This window comes from Ranitomeya variabilis, chromosome 1, assembly GCF_051348905.1.
Source record: "Ranitomeya variabilis isolate aRanVar5 chromosome 1, aRanVar5.hap1, whole genome shotgun sequence".
NCBI lineage: Eukaryota > Metazoa > Chordata > Amphibia > Anura > Dendrobatidae > Ranitomeya > Ranitomeya variabilis.
The window spans coordinates 37403590-37425626 of NC_135232.1; the positions used below are offsets into that span (position 1 = coordinate 37403590).

Genomic DNA, 22037 nt, shown 5'->3' on the forward strand with positions numbered 1-22037 from the left:
TTCTGTGGTTGACAGGTTGCAGCAGATTTGGGCTCAGGTGGTGGACAATTTGGTGTTGTCTCAGGAGGAGGCTCAAAGTTTTGCTAACCGTCGTCGGTATGTTGGTTCCCGGCTTCGGGTTGGGGATCTGGTCTGGTTGTCTTCCCGTCATGTTCCTATGAAGGTTTCTTCTCCTAAGTTTAAGCCTCGGTTTATTGGTCCTTATAGGATTTCTGGGATTATTAATCCGGTGTCTTTTCGATTGGTGCTTCCGGCCTCTTTTGCTATCCATAATGTCTTCCATAGATCTTTATTGCGGAAATATGTGGTACCCGTTGTTCCCTCTGTTGATCCTCCGTCCCCTGTGTTGGTTGATGGGGAGTTGGAGTATGTGGTTGAGAAGATTTTGGATTCTCGTTTTTCGAGGCGGAGGCTTCAGTATCTTTTCAAATGGAAGGGTTATGGCCAGGAGGATAATTCTTGGGTTTTTGCCTCTGATGTCCATGCTGCTGATTTGGTTCATGCTTTTCACCTGGCTCGTCCTGATCGGCTTGGGAGCTCTGGTGAGGGTTCGGTGACCCCTCCTGAAGGGGGGTACTGTTGTGAATTCTGCTTTTGAGCTCCCTCCGGTGGTTGTAGGTGGTAATGCAGTTGTCCCTGAGTTGCAGTCCTGGTCAGGTGTATCTTCTGATTGCAGTTCTGACTGGGGTATTTAGGCTTGCAGGATTCATTAGTCCTTGCCAGTTGTCCATGGTTTTGGAGGTGTTGGTGCTTGTTTGGTTTCTTCTGCCTTGCTGCCAAATCAGCAAAGATAAGTGTCTGGTTCTGTTTTTGTGGCACACATGCTGTGTGCTTAATAATTCCGTGCTATTCATTGTTTTTTTGTCCAGCTTGATTGTTTCAGTATTTTCTCAGTCTTGTTGGATTCTCAGGAGTTGCAGATATACATTCCATGTCTTTAGTTAGATTGTGGAACTTTTTGTATTATCTGCTGTGGATATTTTTGAAGGGTTTTAATACTGACCACTTAATATTCTGTCCTATCTTTCCCTATTTAGCTAGAGTGGCCTCTTTTGCTGAATTCTGTTTTCTGCCTGCGTGTGTCTTTCTTCTCCTACTCACAGTCATTATTCGTGGGGGGCTGCCTATCCTTTGGGGTTCTGCTCTGAGGCAAGGTAGTATTCCTATTTCCATCTATAGGGGTATTTAGTCCTCCGGCTGTGTAGAGGTGTCTAGGGTTTGTTAGGCACACCCCACGGCTACTTCTAGTTGCGGTGTTAGTTCAGGTTTTGCGGTCAGTACAGTTTCCACCTACTCCAGAGAAAGTTTCATGCGGCTCCAAAGTCACCGGATCATAACAGGACACTACTCAGCCTGGCGGAACCGGGGGTGCTGCAGGGGACTGGTGTTCGTAGGCACCGTCCAGGGCTTCACAACCAGGGAGGTATACAGACAGACCCAGCAGACCATTGATGAGGCATGCACAGCAGGTTTCAGATGCCACTATATCCAACCCCACCAAATCGGCCTTGGAAAGAGGATCAGAGTAGCTATATGACCTCAACAAGAAACGGAAACTACAGGAGATGTTCCAGCTTCAAGGGATTGAACAGAATTTAATGCAGGAGCTACGAAATACGTGGACAAGCAGTGATCTTTTATATGCGTCCATGTAACAAGGAGTTCCAGCCTGCATCCTTATATTCTGTGTCCTGTGAGTGGAGGGTTGTCGCACTGGAAATATGTGGAGAAGCAGTGACCTTTTATATGCGCCCATGTAATCAAGGAATTCCAGCCAGCGTCCTTCATTCAGACTCCAGCTAAAGCAGAGAGGACCTCCTGAAACATGGGGTGGTATTGAAAGAGGTACCCCAGCACGGTAGACCCCGTTACACCAGTTGTTACTCTTCAATTACATATGGAGTTTATTTTCGTAAGGAGCATATGGAATATGCTCTAAGGAAACTGGATGATCTGAAGCCTATCATGTCCGGTTAAATAAGATGGGGAGGAATGTGAAGAAACCAGATTGCATCTTAATTTCCCAGACAACCATGTTTTGCAAAAACAAAAGAACTGGCTTTTTATCTGTATATTGGCTTGTGAATTTAAGTGTTTATGTCTGGTGGGTCAAGAATACAGACTTGCCCACTGATATACTATCTAACATACTGTGTAAGTCTGTAATAGTGACTGTACATTGAGTGGGTTAAGCTTTTTTTATTGATGTGTGCTTATATTCTAATAGTGCTACTTAATCCCATCACCATTGTTTACCTTATCTTGATGTTGGACTAAAAGACCCTGGGTAATTCTAAAAATAGCTTACCTGAATTGGGTATAAAAAAGACTCAGAGATCACATCCTGGGAGACTGAAGTAATACAGAGCTACCAGCCGGACATTCTGCAAACCACCCAACAGACAAGAGAAAGGACTGCAGCCAATTCATCATGGCACCATCACGAGGGACACTGATCTAGGATTCTATAGGATACAACCTAGGGGTTTTCAGCTCCGGTTGGAAGGACACAGATCTGATGCAGTGACCATCTCTGCACCATGGATATGTTTGGAGAAAGCCAGGGTTGGGACCCGCTGGTCACCTGGTTCCATGGAGATGGTCAGATAAGCCAGGTGGTGACTCTCGTGTCAACTGGCTTTGGACCATGTATGGACTCTATTGGCAGTTCTTGGTCATCTCCCTATGCTTGTCGTTACCCCTTCTCTGTGCGTTCATCCACAGATGGAGTAGCGACCCTGGGAGCTCTGACATCATGTCATACTGGAAATACATGGAGACGCAGTGATCTTTTATATGCGTCCATGTGACCCTGGGGGCTCTGACAGCATGTCATACTGGAAATACGTGGAGACGCAGTGACCTTTTATATGCGCCCATGTAACCAAACAATTCCAGCCATGGTGAGATTGTTCTGTTTGCTATTGTGTGTTGTGGTTCAATAAAGTATTGCCACACTGTTTTACCTTAACCCTGTGTTGTCTGTGTAGTGTATTGCCCATGGGGAGATAGAGCGGGCGTTCAGTGGTATGAGCCGTGGTCCATGCAGTCTTGCTAAAGACAGCCGGGCCAGCGGACTAGAGCACCCACTGACCCCGTTTCTCCGTTACAGATTGTTAAAAAGAAATACAGTATTAACATGTTAAATAAAGCTACAAAAAGCCCTGCTAATCACTAATGGTAAATAGTCATTGCCGAAAGTTGTCGTCCGGGATCAGGATATTTGATGTCGCCCCGTTTAAGTCTAGAACACGGAGACTCCGGTGACTTTTCTCTACTCCCCGCATCAAACCATTCACATAATCAGTTAATAGGGCTTTGCTTGACATAAGCAGTTAAGCAGGCCAAAAATATTAATTATTCATTGTGCCGACAATGAAAAATATGGTAATGCTACGATGTATTATTGGGCGCATGCATTATTTTGGTTTGCACAGCTTAAACTGATGTCAGCTTGAAAAATGACGGGTCAACCCTTTTATGTCTGACACTAAATTAATGCAGGAAATATGCACAGATGCTAAAGAAAAGCTATTATTTCTGTATGTTCATTTGAGGATGAAAGACATTAACCACTACACCGATGATTTACAGTCCACTTCAAACCACGCTCCAATTATAGATTCCAGCATTTTTTTTTTTTAGAATATACATGTTGAATATAATGTACAGATTACTTTTACCGTAAATATTATTAGAATTTTAAATATAAAATGTATTATTACTTTACCTACCTATAAAATATACAAAACAATTAGAAATCAATATTATATAATGAATTTTGAAACTTTTTTTTTTAGATATTTTATAATGTACTGTATGTTTTGGAGGGGATTTGGAACGTATACATTTTTATGTTTTTGGAATGTTTATTTTTATTTATAGTTTTATTTGACTTTATTTTTTTTATTATGGAGCTACTAAAACATTAAACATTCACCAATTAAGATTAAACATGACTTTTAGTTTTTTGACTTTTTGCTGATGATTTAATTTATTTCAGTACTTTGTATTACTTTTTAATATTGCTCATTAATATTCTAAAAATGTTTCACATTTAATTGCTTGTTTTTATTTCTCTAAGTTCTTTGTTGATCAAAAGCTAATGCAAAACAGGGTTAAACATAAATAAATAATACAAATAATAATAATAGCAGTAATAATAATTATACAAATAATAATAATAATACAAATAATAATAGTAATAATAATAAAACAAATAATAATAATAGCAATAATAATAATAGTAAAAATACTAAAGGTTATAATTGAAGTGTAACGGTGATATTTTTGTGTCTACTGACACCAATCCAAATGTAAAATTCGATTTGTTTTTTAGACAAATATGATATAGTTGATCTTCTCCAATTCTTGGTAGTTCTATTATTAATTTTTAATTCATTAAAATTTTGAGCTCATTAATTAGGTTAGAAAAAACAAATATACATAAAGAGTGAGTTGTATAACATACTAGCACAATTTAATTACCCCTGATGCTCCAAAAGTCAGGTAGCCGGTGCATCAACCTACAGTGGTTGAGTTGTGGTTGGACCAGAATGCACGAGCCACCTAGTCCTGTAGTGATAATCTCCTGCTTATAAGACACTGATTGTATTGAAACAGCAATAGACAGACTAGTAAGTGAAGCATGGCTGGAATCAGGGTCTCTGCTTCTACATCATGGTGCTCTCAGATTACATAGCAAAAATCTGCTGACGGATTCCCTGCAAGTATAAATATCAGTACAGTGATAATTCTATGGACAGCATGTTATTATAGGAGCATTCCTGGCACCATGTGTGAGGCATAAGTCCCAAATCTGACATGTAATATGAGACCAGTGACCCCTTCTTTAACTTTGATTGTGTAAGTCTAAAGTTTATAACAGATTTAGTTTGTTTTTTTTTTTCATTTTCTTTTAAGTAATGATAGAATTTTATGGTCCCTACACTATAACCCAGCATTATAATGCGTCATTAGGAAATAAAAATAACAATATAATTAGACATAAACTGAGAAATTATCTTGTATCTCTAGGGCTGAAAATTTCGACACAAGTCTTTTTTTAAAATGTCAACTTTAACAACGCAGCTTACGACTTTCTTTTTCGTGTTTTTTTTTTCTAAAGTTTATGGCAGTTTTAGATTTTCTACATTTTTTCTTTTTTTCTCTTTTCAAATATCCCTTAATAAAAGTCTTCTGATGAGCGAAAAAGTGATCAAGTATAACGTCGATTTATCTCCCTTTCCATTTTTTAGGAATTTCGGTTACCTGGGGATTTTGAGAGTTTTTTCAGCATGAGTCATGGGTCAGACATCCACTTACTACATCGATGACCATTCACCTGAACAGCCCTGCTTCCCGTAGATTAGAAACCTTGTAAAAGGGGTTTTCTCTGATGAAATGGCCCCTCTTATAAAGATGCTGGCCTTCTTTTCTTTAATATGGGCTGTCTCAGCCATGACACTCATCTGAACTGTCAATCATCAGGAGCACACCATCATCCGGCTCGTAGGTAGCCGAGAGGCAGGGGAGCGGTGTGCTCCTGCAGAAATGTGAGACAATGCTTACAGGAAATTCGGCAGCAGAATTTTACTCTCTAAACCATTTAATTGAGTATATAGCTCTTTCCGAGACAACTCCAGCTGTCACGATGCTGCAATGCAGGTAGGTGCAAGCTCCACTAAATGGATATAGAGTGGAAGGAGGGCTGCATCCAGACAAAGCAGGCCTGTTGTGCAGCAGAGAGGCTACCACTAGGTGGCAGCTGGAAAGTCAAACAAGCCGGGTAGATATAGTCAGTAGCGCAGTACCAAAGGAATAGACAAAACACAGAGTCAGAGACAAGCCAAAAGGTCAGTGACAGTCAGGAACAGATAAGCCAAAGACAGAAGGCAGAAGCAGGTCAGGATACAGGCCAAGGCAGAAGCAGGTCAGGATACAAGCCAAGTCAACACCAGGGAGTAAACACGAAAAAGAGAAACACAGAGTCAAGACAGGGATAGGGGAAAACAGAGACACGGGTTCAGGCAGCTAACGCAGCAGGACAAGTCAGGATATACCAGATTCAGCTACTCACGCCGTAGGCAGAACTATACCTGACACCGCCTGCAGGATGCAACAGAGATAAATAGCAAAACCTGAAACCAGACTGAGACTGAGAAAAGTTAACTCCTGACATGATCAGACCAGGAAAAGAGAAGACAGGACTCAAAACCCGATCTGGATCATGACACCAGCAATACCTTTGCATTTCCAGATACCTCCATTACGGAGAAATCAACGTTTAAATTGATATGCAAATGAGGCTGCAGAGCTACTGTAGATCTGAAGCCTCCATCACTCCAACTCTTTTTCCTGCCTAGTGCCACTTCCTCCTCCTTGCCTGCCAATGTCTGTGCTGTCCGACTTCAGGCAAAAAAGTAATCGGTCAAGTAGGAGGAGGCTGCGCTGTGTGGGGAATAAAGCCGGAGTGGCAGAGGATTCCGATCTACAATCATTGATTTCTCATTAATGGAGGAATGGATCGGCAATTTAAAGGTATTTCTGGTCTTGTCTCTGAAAGCGCTACGTGTATATAAATATTTTTTTGGGGGGTGAAATTCTTCTGGAAGATTCCCTTTAAGGGAATTACAGGAAGGAAATGAACAAGCAGGAGATGAATATTCACCATTAAGCAGAATCCAGTGTGATTGTTCCCCCTCACTGCTATACACCGATAATATTCATTACTGATTTTCCTTTCTTTCTGAAAACAAACGTACATGATCAGTCATATAGATGGGGGAACTCCAGATGAATATGACTTTCGTGAATTAATGGACCCATTGAGCCAACAAAGCGATAACATTTATTCCTGGCACAAAATGATTTGTTCTCCTGTTTCTACCAGTTCACGGAGAGAAACATTATCAGGTCGCTGCCACCTTGAAGCAGCTAATTAGGCATTTGACTTATCTTTCTATCATTAGTAGTTGTACCGGAGCCTTGTAATTACATTGTACACGTGTGTGAGATGATCTATCGTCATCCGGTACACGGTGCAATGAAGATTCCGCATTTGGAGTCTTCGAAGACCAAGTTCAGTCTGTCTCCATAATGATGGAGATTTTTTTTTCCGGCCGGACATCCTCTCAATACATTGCCAGTGAATTATAGTCTGAGTGATGAAATGATAGCATAGCCCGAGGCTGCGGTAGGCAGATCCCATGCTGGTGCATTGTACGGCTCCACGGTGAGGTGTTAGTTACTGGAACGCCTCCTATTCTTTCATGGCAGACCCAGATGTGAAGAGAAGGATTTACACAGATGTAGGTGAATAAAGGAAGGACTGGAAAGTTTTGTGTTGCAATCGAGTCTTCGAATATTTTACAGATTCTGACTTTGGATTAATTCTGATTGAAGATTTTTACTATTTTTGGGTGACAACAACCAGAATGTCCACAATTACAGAAAACAAAATCTTTACCATTGCGTAAAAGAATACAGAAAATTGGCCATCATTGCTGAAACCCAATTTCTCACCATTGCTTTAGCCAATGTGTGTATAGTTGCATCAACCAATACGGTCACCATTGCAAAGACTAGTTTGGCCATCATTGCTGAAACCAATATGTCCGCCATTCTGATAGCCCACTTAGTTGCCATTGCAAAAACCAGTAAAGACACAATTACAGAAACCAATGCAGCCTCTATATCAGAAATCATCATGGCCACCACCATATAAATCAATATGGTCAACAATTTAGAAACCAATGTAGCCAACATTGCCAAAACCAATAATGCCATTTCAAAAAGCCAAAACATCCACCACTTCAAAAAACAATGTGGCTGCCATTGCAGTAACAAATATGGGCACTATTGCATAAATCAATATGATCACCATTGCTAAAACCAATGTCCACAAAAGAATAAACCAACATGGCTACCATTGCCTGAACAAATATGTCAACCAATACATACAACAGTAGTCACCATTGCAGAAACCACTTTGACCTCAATTGTAGCAACCAATATGGTTACCTCTGCACAAATCAATTTGTTCACCATTGCTTAATCATCATACCTATAATCATTATTATTTAACGGCCTTCAGCTCAATCTCGAGCCTTGGCGATTTGATGGATGAGCAATCTGTAGGAAGATCGATCTTGTCCAAGCCTAAATACAGTGGCATGTAAACGTTTGGGCACCCCTGGTCAAAATTACTGTTAGTGTGAACAGATAAGCAAGTTGAAGATTAAATGATCTCTAAAAGGCCTAAAGTTACAGATGTCACATTTCCTTTATATTTTGGGCAAAAATATATACAGCTCTGGCAAAAATTAAGAGACCACTGCAAAATGTTCAGTTTGTCTGATTTTACTCTTTATAGGTATATTTTTGAGTAAAATGTAAATTGTTCATTTATTCTATAAACTTCTGACAACATGTCTCCGAATTTCCAAGCAATAATTTTTATTTTTTTTTGAAAAGGAGAAATGGTCAAAATTAAAAAATAAACTGTGCGTTCAGACCTCAAATAATGCTAAGAAAACAAGTTCATAATCATTTAGAAACAACAATACTAATGGTTTAACTCAGGAAGAGTTCAGAAATCAATATTTTGTGGAATAACCATGATTTTTAATCACAGCTTTCATGCGTCTTGGCATGCTTTACTCAAGTCTTTCACACTGCTTCTGGTGCAAAAATGTAAGCAGTTCTTCTTTGTTTGATGGCTTGTGACTATCCATCATCCTCTTGATTACATTCCAGAGGTTTTCAATGGGGTTCAGGTCTGGAGATTGGGCTGCCCATGGCAGGGTTTTGATGTGGTGGTCTCTTAGTTTTTGCCAAAGCTGTATATATAGTCATTATTTACATTTTAAAAATGACAGAAAAGGAAATGGGCAATGAAAAAGTTTGGGCACCCTTGGAGATTTGTGTGCTCAGATAACTTTGACTAACTTTTGATCTTAATTATCCTGTTAGGGTCATGGCTTTTTCACTATTGTCATTGTGAAAGGCCAGGTGATGCGAATTTCCCAGCCTTATCAAAACCCAGTCTTCTCTAACCTTGTGCCAAAAAACTGCAGCCATGTGTTTTTCTAAGCAGTTGCCTAGCACTCTGAAAATGAAAACAGTGGAGGACAAGTAAGCAGGAGAAGGCTATAAGAAGATGGCAAAAAGTTTTCAAGTTGCCCTTTCCTCATTTTGAAATGTAGTTATGAAATGGCAGAGAACAGGAACAATGGAGGTTAAGATAAGGTCTGGAAGGCCAAGCAAAATTTCAGTGAGAGTTGCTCATGGGATTGCTATAGAGGTAAATTAGAATCCCCGCTTCACTGCAAAAGACCGTCAGAAAGATTTAGCAGACTCTGGAGTTGTGATACATTGTTCTACTGTTAAAAGTCACCTGCATAAATATGGCCTTTAAGGACGAGTCATCAGAAAAAAACTTCTCCTGCATCTTCACCATAACATTCAGCATCAGAAATGTACAAAAGAACATTTAAATAAGCCTGATTAATTATAGAAACAAGTCCTGTGGACCAATGAGATTAAAATAAAACTCTTTGGCCACAATGATCTGACTTTTGAGTAGAGAAAAAAGGGCACAGAATGGCAGGAAAAGAACATCTCACCAACCATTAAGAATAGGGGTGGATCAATCATGTTTTGGGGTTGTGTTGCAGTCATTGGCACGGGGAACATTTCACGGACAGAGGGAAGAATGGATTCAACAGAATGGCTTCTACACATGGATAATGTTCTTAAAGACACATCAAAATCCCCAACTGTCTACCTCAAAAGGTTCAAGCTGAAGGTTTAACAATGGCCCTCACAATCCCTGATCTGAACATCATTGAAAATCTGTGACTAGACCTCAAAATACGACCTGAGAATCTCACAGAACTCAAAGTATTTTCCAAGTAAGAATTCTTGAAAATCCCTTTTTATATATTATTTTGCATAAAACACAAATGAAATGTGTCAGCTTTAACTTTAGGCATTTTAGAGATCATTTAATCTTCAACTTGCTTAAGTGTTCACAATAATAGTAATTTTGACTAGGGGTGCCCAAACTTTTACAAGTCCACCAGGGTCTTCTCCGTTGTTATCTTGATAGTATCAAGCCATGAGTTTGCTGGTCTTCCTCTTTGCCTTCGTCCTTCTGTTTTTCCAACCATGACGTCCTTCTCTAGTGATTCCTCTCTTTGTATGATGTGTCCAAAGTAGGCAAATCGTAGCTTGGTGATCCTTGCTTCAATTGTCCACCATTGCATAAATCAATATGACCAACATTACAGAAACCACAATGGTCAGCACTAAATCTATTCGGCCAGTGCCACCATTGCAGAAACCTTACTCACATTCACAACTTAGGAGATTCGAAAATGTTAGTGACATCCCCTATGTAATTATTGTTTCTAGAAGCTGAAATACCTAAGAAGTTATTGTCTAGAAAGTAAAAAAAGAACAATGTGATGAGTCATATGCACAGCATGTCTACCTTGATTGGGCAGGGGTCAAATATTGTGGGTTGCTGAACGAGGATCAATAAACTTCATTCTCCAAACTTGATGGTCAAGACGAAAGAAGAACTTAGCAAAGTTTGGACCCAGCTCGAGTGCAAATATAAAGGACCTTATAAAATGCCAACTGTGCAAGGTCGTCTTGGCATGACCCCAATTCTCCAAGGACCCCAATTCTCCAAGGACCTTGATTCTACAGTACTTTGTGTGTCTCCACTACCTTCTCCTCTGCACTATCTTCTCCTCCTGAATGAGTTTAGAAATAAAAAAAAAAGCAATTGTTGACATATTGATTACTTTAATCCCTATGTGAAACATCTCACCCCGGCTCTCTCATATTCAAAGAAAGGTAAAATCTTGTAGACCTCGCAAAAATATGTTCTCTTCATATTGTCAAGATCATGTTGTGTCAGATTTTCTCTAACAGAGATCACAACCAATAAATGAAAAACTGGGAAGTTGCATCTTCTTCTGAGTCAGAGAATCTTTCACATTCGAGCTGACACATTGGTTTTCATCCGTTCCTGTCATTTCTGATGGCAAATGTAAGACATCCGCTAACAACACGTGTTTAGGCAGTCAAAACATTCGGCTCAAATTCTACATTTCAGTCTTACGAATAATATGCGGAGTCTGCACTCATTATTTATCTATCTAGAGATACCTAAGATAGCGATATCCTCGCCTCGGAAGATTCTAAAAATACCACTGAGAACTTCCGAGTGTCCCGTGTGCTCTTCTTATTCTCAATCCTTCGTTTCTTCTCCCTTCTCATTAAATCACTTGAGTGGATGTTGGCAAGATGAGCCCCTGAAGAGGCTTCAAAAGATGAGGACACACTGTATATTTAGCATTATAAGTGGATGGTGAAAGAAAAAGAAAATCTAAAATCAAGAAATGACAAATTCTATTAACCAGTTCAGGCCTTTTTCTTCTGTTCCTGTAGGTCACTTTTTCATTTTATTTCTTAAATGCACTTTTAATGGCTCTAAAAAATATTTTTCTATTACGGATATTCAAATACTTTTTTGCCTATTTTTTCACGGTACATCAGTCTTAATTTTTATACTACTTTTATATTCCCCTTTTCTTGCTGATATCAGGGGGAAATGTAAAGAAAAATAGGAAATATGTGTCTATTTAACATTGTTTGATTTTTAACTTTTTTCATATGACCACAAAGGACTGCTAAGATCTTTTTTTGCTTGAGTTCCTCTTGCCATAGAAATATTTTTTGATTTATTGGATATATTTTTTTTCAATCAGGTGAGGCTTGAAACATCAATTTAGACTGGCCATTTTTTTCATTTTTTTTTTATAGTTTTAATTATTTTATCGATTTTTGATTTTTTTTCATTCCTTTCACACACTGGACTTAAAAGACCTTTGGTGAGAATTTTGAAACATTCTTCTTATTGGTGATTTTGCCTATCACTGTGACTGGTATATTAGACATTATATAGTTGTGCCCAAAAGTTTACGTACCGGGGCAGAATTTTTGCTTTCTTGGCCTTTTTTCAGAGAATATGAATGATAACGCCAAAAATTTGGGGGGTTTCGGATGTTTTGGGTTGTTATTACAATTTTAAAAGAGAAAACACAGTAGTTTGACAATAAATGGCTTCACCCAACCACTAACCATGAGTGGAGAAAAAGTTTCTCTGAAATAGGTCAAGAAAGCAAAAATTCTGTCAGGGTATGTAAACTTTTGAGCACAACTGTATCTGGAAAGATTTAGAGCAGCGCTAACAAGCCCTATTGGGAAGAGCTTGTAAGTGCTGCACTCCATGGCTAGGAGATATGCCACTGCTCATAGACTGCAAAGAAGGCCGATAACCTTAGACCAAAAAATGTAAAATTTAGAATTTCTTTCTGCTTAAAGGTATTTTCTACTACTAGGACAACCACTTCTCAATCCCCATTTTAAAAATGAATTACGTAGACGTTTCTATAATTCAGTGAGAGAACTATGAAGCAAGAAAGTGACAGAGTGGTATTCAAAAAGCCAAGTTTTCACGTCCTGGTGATTTCCATGGTAAAGATATTTACTAAAGAACAACTATGGGCCAAATCGAACAGTCGAAAAATGCTTGTCAGTCAACCAACAATCTTGAGCCAACTATTGTGCACTATCAACCAACCCTTGAACTCAATCTTGTGAGAATTTGACTGTTGGAATGATCTCTACCTTTAGAAATGCAGAGTAAAGGTAAATGACAGATAAGAAAATTCCACTGCTTGAGCCAAGATGAGGAGCTTATACCCTGACAATAAATATAAGGCAAGGACAAAATCATGGTTATCTCAAAACACCTGAAAATTGGCCATAAGCCTTGTCCAAAAAGTCCATAATGACCACCATTAAGACACAAATGTTTCTTATATCGCCCATCACTGTTGCTAACATATAACACCATGGGTAATTTGATTATTTGTATTGTATTAGTTATGTTTTCTTGCTTTTTTGTGGTGATAAAATAACGTTGGCTTTCTTTTCATACAGGGAACGGGCGTTAAACACGTCACAGCCTGTGGCCTTGCAGCTAACAGTGGGCAATCTGAAACCAGAGGAGACTTACTCTTTCCGTATCGTAGCTTATAATGAATGGGGACCCGGTGAGAGCTCACAACCAGTCAAGGTGGCTACACAACCTGAGTGTAAGTGCATAAGTATCATGTATCAAATTAATCTTTTCGATGACTTTCCTCTTGTGTTCCCCTATCGGGTAGGAACTTATAGCATCCTGATGGTGCTGGTTCATGAATAACATTGGTGGGAAGGAGTCTCTAAGATCCCAAGAAAGGGTTAAAAAAGAATGAGATATTAAATTCACTTGTCCTAGGCCAATTCCGACATTTTCCTGCTGCTCCACTTCCTCCTCACGAACTCTCTGAATCTTTGTTTTAGGTTGGGTATATCTTCAAGCACTGACTCAGCTTGACTGCGCCACCCGTGACCTGACGCACAACAGTGATGTCAATAATATGTCTTGACTGTGTGAAGCCAAGTCAGGCCCAGTCAGCACCGGAAGACATTTGATTCAGTCTGAATAAAATTTGATCCTTTTCAAATATACCTTATTTGAGCTCTGAGGTCTCTCCAGACTCCTAAAAGGAGAGGAGGAAAGAGGTTAAAAATAATAAGGTGTTACACACCTTTCATAGGCCCTCCTCTCATTTGTTCTGGTGCCGTAACTCCACGTCAGCTCCACCATTTGCTTCAGACTAGTTTTGGACCAGTCTTTTCTTTGGACTTCTCTCTGATCCTCAATTTAGGTCTTTCTGCTAACTAGGCCTCACATGGTCACCAGGGGTGCTAAGGCTAGCATTTGTATACCCACACGATTAGGTTACTGACGTGTTTTGTTCCCCATGTGATCGGGTCTAGTCTTTGCCGGAAGATCTGGATCAAAAACTAAAGAGAAAACTAAAAGAAAGTTTCTAAAGAGAAGTTTCTAAAAATAAATGACCAAAGAGTAGACTGCAGAGGAGACCAAAGAGGAGAGTGAAGAGAATATTGAAGAGAAGAGTGAAGAGAAGACTGAAGAGCGTACTGAAGAGGAGACCAAACAGGAGAGTGAAGAGAAGACTGAAGAGAAGACTGAAGAGAAGACGGAAGAGCGTACTGAAGAGGAGACCAAACAGGAGAGTGAAGAGAAGACTGAAGAGAAGACGGAAGAGCATACTGAAGAGGATAGTGGAGATGATAGTGAAGAGGAGAGTGAAGAGGAGAGTAAAGAGAAGAGAATAGCGAAGAGATGAGTGAAGAGAAGACTAAAGAGAAGACTGAAGAGAAGACTGAAGAGAAGACCAAAGAGAAGACAGAAGAGAAGAGTAAAGAGGAGACCGAAGAGAAGAGCAATGAGAAAAGTGAAGAGAAAGTGAGTGAGGACCGGGCAGGTAGCTATGAGAAGAGAAGCAAGCCTAGGAAATATGAGCATAACTTGAAAAGTTTCACTGTGATTGGTTGCTGTGAGTTGCTTCCTTTCAGTCAGGTAGGCCATAAATGTACAAATATTTCACTGTATTAGAGGAGGAGGCTGTGGACACTTTTTTTTAGCAAAAGGCCCATTAAGCAATATTGCATTGCCCTAAAATCCAGGTTTTTTATCATTTTAAAGGATAAATCTTATAGAGACAAAAAAATCCTTTAAATAAAAATCCCCTCTTATCCTTTTATGAGATTGCTCATTCTGAACTGGGTTTTTTGTATCTTCTTTTTTTTCCCGTAAAGATGCTCACAATTTAGACGGAAGCTTTTATGTCAGAGCCAAAGATTAAATCTTCCTAAGCTTACCCTTCCTATGATGTATAATTTTACCCAAGACCCATAAGTCGTCATTTTAATCACGGCCGACAGAAAACGTGCGTAATCTTTTTCTACCCCATACAGAGCGCTGAAGAATTATCATTTATTTCTCATTTTTCCCCTTCTTCAAAATGTCAAAAGACGATCGTAATTAAAAAGAAAAAAAAAAAAAGATTTTCTATGTAAATGTTCAATAGTTTGCTCTTAGGATAAAAGTATTAGACGTTACCATAATCTACATTGATGTCCTTCTATTCACACACAAGAGATTAATTGTGCAGCTCCGTGTGGCATCCGCCGCGGCTTCACTTTATAGATGTGTAATAACGGTGATTATTAAGGGGAAGAGTAAGGAGCGCAGTAAGCTGATAGTGTGTTAACTAAAGAAACAAACCGTTCTTCTATGCGATTAATCCGTCTGATATTCATAGAAACACGGATCTTTTTTTCTGTAAATATTGAGCGGCCATAATGAGCTATTACTTAATCTAGTCAGAAAGGAAATGTTTAGTAAAACTTGTATAAAAAGTTCATAAAGTTTGTCTACCATTATATGATTGATAGATAGATAGATGATAGATAATAGATAGATAATAGAAAGATGATAGATAGATAATAGAAGGATGATAGATAATAGATAGATAATAGATAGATGATACATAGATATATAGATAATAAATAGATAGATAACAGATAATCCTACTATATAATTATCTAAGGGTCACTTCCGTCTGTCTCGGTTATTCATTGGTCGCGGCCTCTGTCTGTCATGGAATCCAAGTCGCTGATTGGTCGTGGCAAAACGCCCACAACCATTGCAACGACCAATCAGCGATGGCCACAGTCTGGCGGCAATATGGCCGCTCTTTCCTCCCCGCAGTCAGTGCCCGCCCCATACTCCCCTCCAGTCATCCAGTCAGCCCTCACACAGGGTTAATGCCAGCGTTACCGGAGCGCGGTGTAACGCACTCCGGTTACACAGCTATTAACCCTATGTGACCAAGTTTTTACTATTGATGCTGCGTATGCTGCATCAATAGTAAAACGATCTAATGTTACAAATAATAATAATAATAATAATAATAATAAAAACGTTATTCTCTCCCTCCGACGTCGCGTCCTGTCCGCCGGCAGGTTCCGGTGCTAAGGATGCTATGGGAGAAGGATCTGCCATTATGTCACGGTCATGTGACCGCAACGTCATCACAGGTCCTGCGCTGATAGTCATACCAACCCTGGGACCGGAAGCTGCCGCGTGCACCGTACACAGCAGCCAGGACTAAGGTGAGTATATGTTTATTTTTTATTTTATGTCACTGGCCAATATACTACATCACTGGGCAATATACTACGTGGCTGGGCAATATACTACGTGGCTGGGCAATATACTACGTGGGCTGTGCAATATACTACGTGGCTGGGAAATATACTACGTGGCTCTGTGCTGTATACTACGTCACTGGGCAATATACTACGTGGCTGGGCAATATACTACATGGCTGGGAAATATACTATGTGGCTGGGCAATATACTACATCGCTGGGCAATATACTACGTGGCTGGGCAATATACTATGTGGCTGGGCAATATACTACGTGACTGGGCAATATACTACGTGGCTTGCCAACATATTACGTGGCTGGGAAATATACTACGTGGCTCTGTGCTGTATACTACATCACTGGGCAATATACTACGTGGCTGGGCAATATACTACATGGCTGGGAAATATACTACGTGGCTGGGCAATATACTACGTGGGCTGGGCAATATACTACATGGCTGGGAAATATACTATGTGGCTGGGCAATATACTACATCGCTGGGCAATATACTACGTGGCTGGGCAATATACTACGTGGCTGGCCAATATACTACCTCACTGGGCAATATACTACGTGGCTGGGCAATATACTATGTGGCTGGGCAATATACTACGTGACTGGGCAATATACTACGTGGCTGGCCAACATATTACGTGGCTGGGAAATATACTACGTGGCTCTGTGCTGTATACTACATCACTGGGCAATATACTACGTGGCTGGGCAATATACTACATGGCTGGGAAATATACTACGTGGCTGGGCAATATACTACATCGCTGGGCAATATACTACGTGGCTGGGCAATATACTACGTGGCTGGCCAATATACTACCTCACTGGGCAATATACTACGTGGCTGGGCAATATATTATGTGGCTGGGCAATATACTACGTGACTGGGCAATATACTATGTGGCTGGGCAATATACTACATGACTGGGCAATATACTACGTGGCTGGCCAACATATTACATGGCTGGGAAATATACTACGTGGCTCTGTGCTGTATACTACGTCACTGGGCAATATACTACGTGGCTGGGCAATATACTACGTGGCTGGGCAATATACTACGTGGCTGGCCAATATACTACCTCACTGGGCAATATACTACGTGGCTGGGCAATATACTACGTGGCTGGGCAATATACTATGTGGCTGGGCAATATACTACGTGACTGGGCAATATACTACGTGGCTGGGCAATATACTACATGACTGGGCAATATACTACGTGGCTGGCCAACATATTACGTGACTGGGCAATATACTACGTGGCTGGGCAATATACTACATGACTGGGCAATATACTACGTGGCTGGCCAATATACTACCTCACTGGGCAATATACTACGTGGCTGGGCAATATACTACGTGGCTGGGCAATATACTACGTGGCTGGGCAATATACTATGTGGCTGGGCAATATACTACGTGGACATGCATATTCTAGTATAGCCGATGCGTTAGAATCGGGCCACCATCTAGTGGATACATAATAGATTGAAAGATAGATAGATAGATAGATTATTGATAATAGATAGATAATAGATAGATAGATGATAGATAATAGATAGATGATAGATAATAGATAGATAATAGATAGATGATAGATAATAGATATATAGATAATAGATAGATAATAGATAGATAGATAGATAGATAATAGATAGATGATAGATAGATAATATATAATTATATAGATAATAGATAGGTAGATATATAGATAGATAATAGATAGATGATAGATGATAGATAATAGAAGGATGATAGATAGATAGAGAGATAGATAATAGATAAAAAAGAAGCCAGCAAAGTTTAAAAAAGGAATAAACAGAAACAAATAGACAATTATGAAGAAATGGCCTATGATCTGGGGAAGCTCAAGTTCATGTTTTTGGTCCACAATCTTTGAAATCTTAGGTAAAACAGATTTAGCAGAGTTGAGTAACTAGTTAGCAACTTATCGTTTCTTTAAAGGGCTATTTGCAGATATTTAGCAAGAGACAGAAATGTCCTTTGTTAATTATCAGTATTCCAAAGTTTCACAATCTGAAGAGTCTCTGTAAATATTTACTGTTTCACTGAGTTCCTAAAAATATCATTTGAAAAAGAATGAGATGAGGGAAGAGGAGGGGGACGCAGCTGCAGCTTCTCATTTGTTTTTGATGTGAGAGGGAAAGAGGAGCAGGAGAAGATATCTGGTTGGTTCAGTGCTGGCATAGCAATATTATCAGTACACTGCAGCCAATTAAAGAAATTGTAATAATTAGGTTTTTTTTTATTGTATTTACTGTATCTGATATATAGGAAAATAGATTGAGAATTGGACTTTGTTTCTGGTAGATATGTACATGGATCAGATACATATTCCTGCAGAGTCCTGACTACAGTTGGGTGGACATCTGGATGTTTGGGTCTGGCAAATTCAGCCGAACAGTTACAAAAAGTTCGAGTTCGGGTAGCAGAATACGACTCGGACCCGAACCTGGACACCATTCACTTGAATGGGGGGCCCAAACATCCAGTATTTGCCATGCTATCATGTGCATGACAGCGTGGAAAATGCCACTTCTGATCTGCGGTAAAATCATCACCGCTGGTCAGACAGAGTGAGTGCGCAGCTGTCGTCGGAGGTATAAAGTTTACCTCCGGTCGCTGGTGTCAGCTGATGGGACTACTGCTACCTTCAGCAGCTCCTGCTCTCGCTGTTATTAGCAGCAGCAGGCATAGGCTGATGTGAGCGGTAGTCCCATCAGCCGACACCAATGACCGGAAGTAAACTTTATACCTCCGATCACTGGTGAGTGCTCACTTTGTCGTTTGACATCGTGGGAACCGCGGCTCTCTGACCAGCGGATATGATTTCACCGCCCATCAGAAGCAGTGTTTTCCGCTCTGTCATGCACATGACAGCATGACAAACACCCGGTGTTCAGGGGGCCGAACTCCAACAGTAACACAGACTTCCTGGTGAAGTCCGTGTTCGGTGTCAGTGCACGAACAGTAGGTGTTCGGTACGGATGCCGAACTTTACTGATCGCTTGCAGTCACCGGCTCCGTACATTTTGGGTTTGGAGAAACTTTCCTGAGTAACTTTGCTTCTCCGATGTGGTGCGATCTGCGCTTTCACATTAATCACCAGCTGTTCTTTATGTTTTTTGGGCAAAAGGTAGATCAATGCCATGATCGATAACATTACCTAAAGCTGTTAAGTCCATCATTACTGGTCATACTGGGTGCCGTGATGAGTGTGCAGCAATGCATTGTGGGCCTTTTCATCTTCAATAATGAAGAAGAAAGGGATTGTTAATGTATCAGCTGGATAATCAGTCAGGGAGGGCGAAAGGGCGAGTGGGCGAGCGGGTGCTTGCTGAAATAGGATTTGGAGGCTGCCTTCGATTCCTCCCTTGTCTGGACCTCAAGGTTTCCAGCTGTTTCCTTGTGATATGCTTCGATTCTGCGGCTCTGCTCGTTTTAGAGCATGGGGGGGGGGAGGTTCAGGAAAATCTGGAATAATTTCCAATGACGAGCAATCAGCTTTCATAAGCTGTGTCGCCGTATGCCAGTTTGAAAATAATATTGTTAGGATGTGGCGGATAAGATGTGCAAAGCCAAAAAATGTATATTATTTAAGTTTTGTTATTATTATTACTATTATAATAGAACCATTTTATTAGTCATATCATTCCCTTAAACAGCATCTAAAGTATTGAACTCATCACCAATTTTCTAAGTAAATCTATTTCTAAAGGTGCTCTTGACATGAGACTCTCACTGGATGTCGGTAACAACATATCCAATCTACACAGGCAAAGAAATCAAACCAGAGATGTACATAAATTATGTGTAATAATGAGAAATAACACAGGGAAGAAGTATTGAACACGCTTACTGAAATGTATTTAATATTTCATACAAAAGCTTTTGTTGATGATGACAGCTTCAAGATGCCTCCTGTATGGAGTGTGAGGCAGTGACCTCTGTTACAGCTAGGGGGCGCTGTTTGTGCTCTCTAGAATGCGCACAGAGGTGTAGTAAGGCCATGAGGGCGTATTGCAGACACGGGTGTAGCTGTAATTAGAATGGTGAAGCAGTGACTGATTAAAAGCCTGTAATAGAGGGGAAGGGTTGTCAGTATTGGTCTTGCAAGCAGACAGAGCAGTTGAGTGCAGAGCACTCCCTGTGTGAGGCAACACAGGGGCTCATGGAACCAAAGGCTGCGATCCGGAGGGTACAGCATGCTGTGCACTACGTGAGTAAAAAAACTTGGTCCTGGCGTGCGGTCACCCAGGGAAACTGGACAAAGGGAAGTCCGGCCTGTTTAGGGACTGCAAACTAAAGCCGTGTACTATGTATTCTAATGGACTGTGTGAAGTAACACATTAAAGGAACATTTTTTTCTGAACTTGCTTGGGTCACTGCCGTTTCACTGCATACGGTGCTACCGCTGCATCACATATGGTGGAAAGAATGCGGGCCGTGGTAATTTAGGCATACCCCAGAGAGTGCTGCAAATAGTTGTGCAAGTCAGCTGAAGAAATGGAGGAATTTTTGGAGCAGGTTGTGCTCAATTTGCAAAGGTTTCAGCAAGAGGCGCTGCAGTTTCAGCGTTCACAGCAAGAGGTTCTGTAGCAGCAGGAGATGCAGTTGCAGCAGCAGCGGCAGCAAGAGGCTCTGCAGGGGAAGTTAGCAGAGCTTCAGCGGTGTAAAGAGGAGACCCCTAAGGTGAGGGGCGATCAGCAAAGTCATGAAGTGACCCCAACTGCAATAAGTTGGTGGAGGAATGGCTCCAGCCTGAGATTTTTCCCCATTCGAGATGATGGAGTGAATCGTGGCTGAACGGATGGTGAGGGCTCTGCCGTCCACTGTGCAGCATTGGGTTGGGCTAAGGGACCTAGGAACTGCTGATAGAATTGATTGAGCTGTATAAATCCACTCAGGACATTGAGCCAGAGCCCGGGCATAGGACTAGTAACTGTTCGGTGACATCTGAGCCTATGGTCTGCGGGGACACTCGCCATGAGTCTGTGTGCCCAGCCAGTTTGTGCCATCACTATGGGCACTGTTGGCAACAAACCACGATTGTGCTAGGTATTCGTGAACGGGTGCCGAACAGAGACTCTCCAGGACACAGAGAGTAAAGTGATTCTGGTCCATAGGTCCCTTGTTGCTGGGGACAACACCAAAGGACAGAAAGTGGAGGTGATGGGTATCCACGAGGAAATCCAGGAGTACCCAACCACGGAGGCTGATTTTTCTACACCATGTGGGGACATTAAACATGTGGTAGGAGTGGCAAAGACCCTTCCATATGGGACTGTGTTGGGGAGAGACTTGCCCCTGTTTTGGTCCCTGTAGGAGACCAATGTCAACCCTCTCATGGAAAATGTTGTGCCGGGTGTAGAACCCGGAGATAGTGAGATACCTGCCATTGGGGTCGCCAACCTAAGTGTAACCTGAGTGTAATCCCGATAGGCTCCCCTTAGAGGTAACAGCAGGAGAAATTGAAAATGTTGTTTCGGGCGTAGAACCCTAAGATGATAAGATATCTGCCACAGAGGTTGCCAATTAAGGTTAGAGTTTAACCCCGATATGCTCCCTCTAGAGGTTGTGGCACTAAAGGTCATGGGGACCCCATTGAACCCCAAGCTGAAGGTGTTACCTGGTAAGGTTGGGACAGCTCAGATCCAGGGTTCCACACAGAGATGCAGGTATTAAAAAAACAGGTATGAGAAGAGCCGAGGGTGTATGGTGGCAGAGACGATTGGGGATGTGTGCACAAGGATCCCTCTGGCACTGGTTAAAGATGGGGCCAGGGGTAAGGGAAAATTAGATAGAGTGCTCGATAAACAGCAGTGTAGGGAGGCTCAGGTTCGGGTG

General features: G+C 41.0%; 1 protein-coding gene across 2 annotated transcripts in view; it reads left to right on the forward strand.

Annotated features, from left to right (window-relative positions):
* DCC (DCC netrin 1 receptor) overlaps positions 1 to 22037 on the forward strand; it is a 1118040-nt gene that overhangs the window by 801223 nt on the left and 294780 nt on the right. For both annotated transcript variants that reach the window (XM_077282231.1, XM_077282240.1), the window contains exon 9: positions 13021 to 13175. In XM_077282231.1, coding sequence (XP_077138346.1) covers positions 13021 to 13175 — 155 coding nt within the window. The remainder of the gene's footprint in view (positions 1 to 13020; positions 13176 to 22037) is intronic.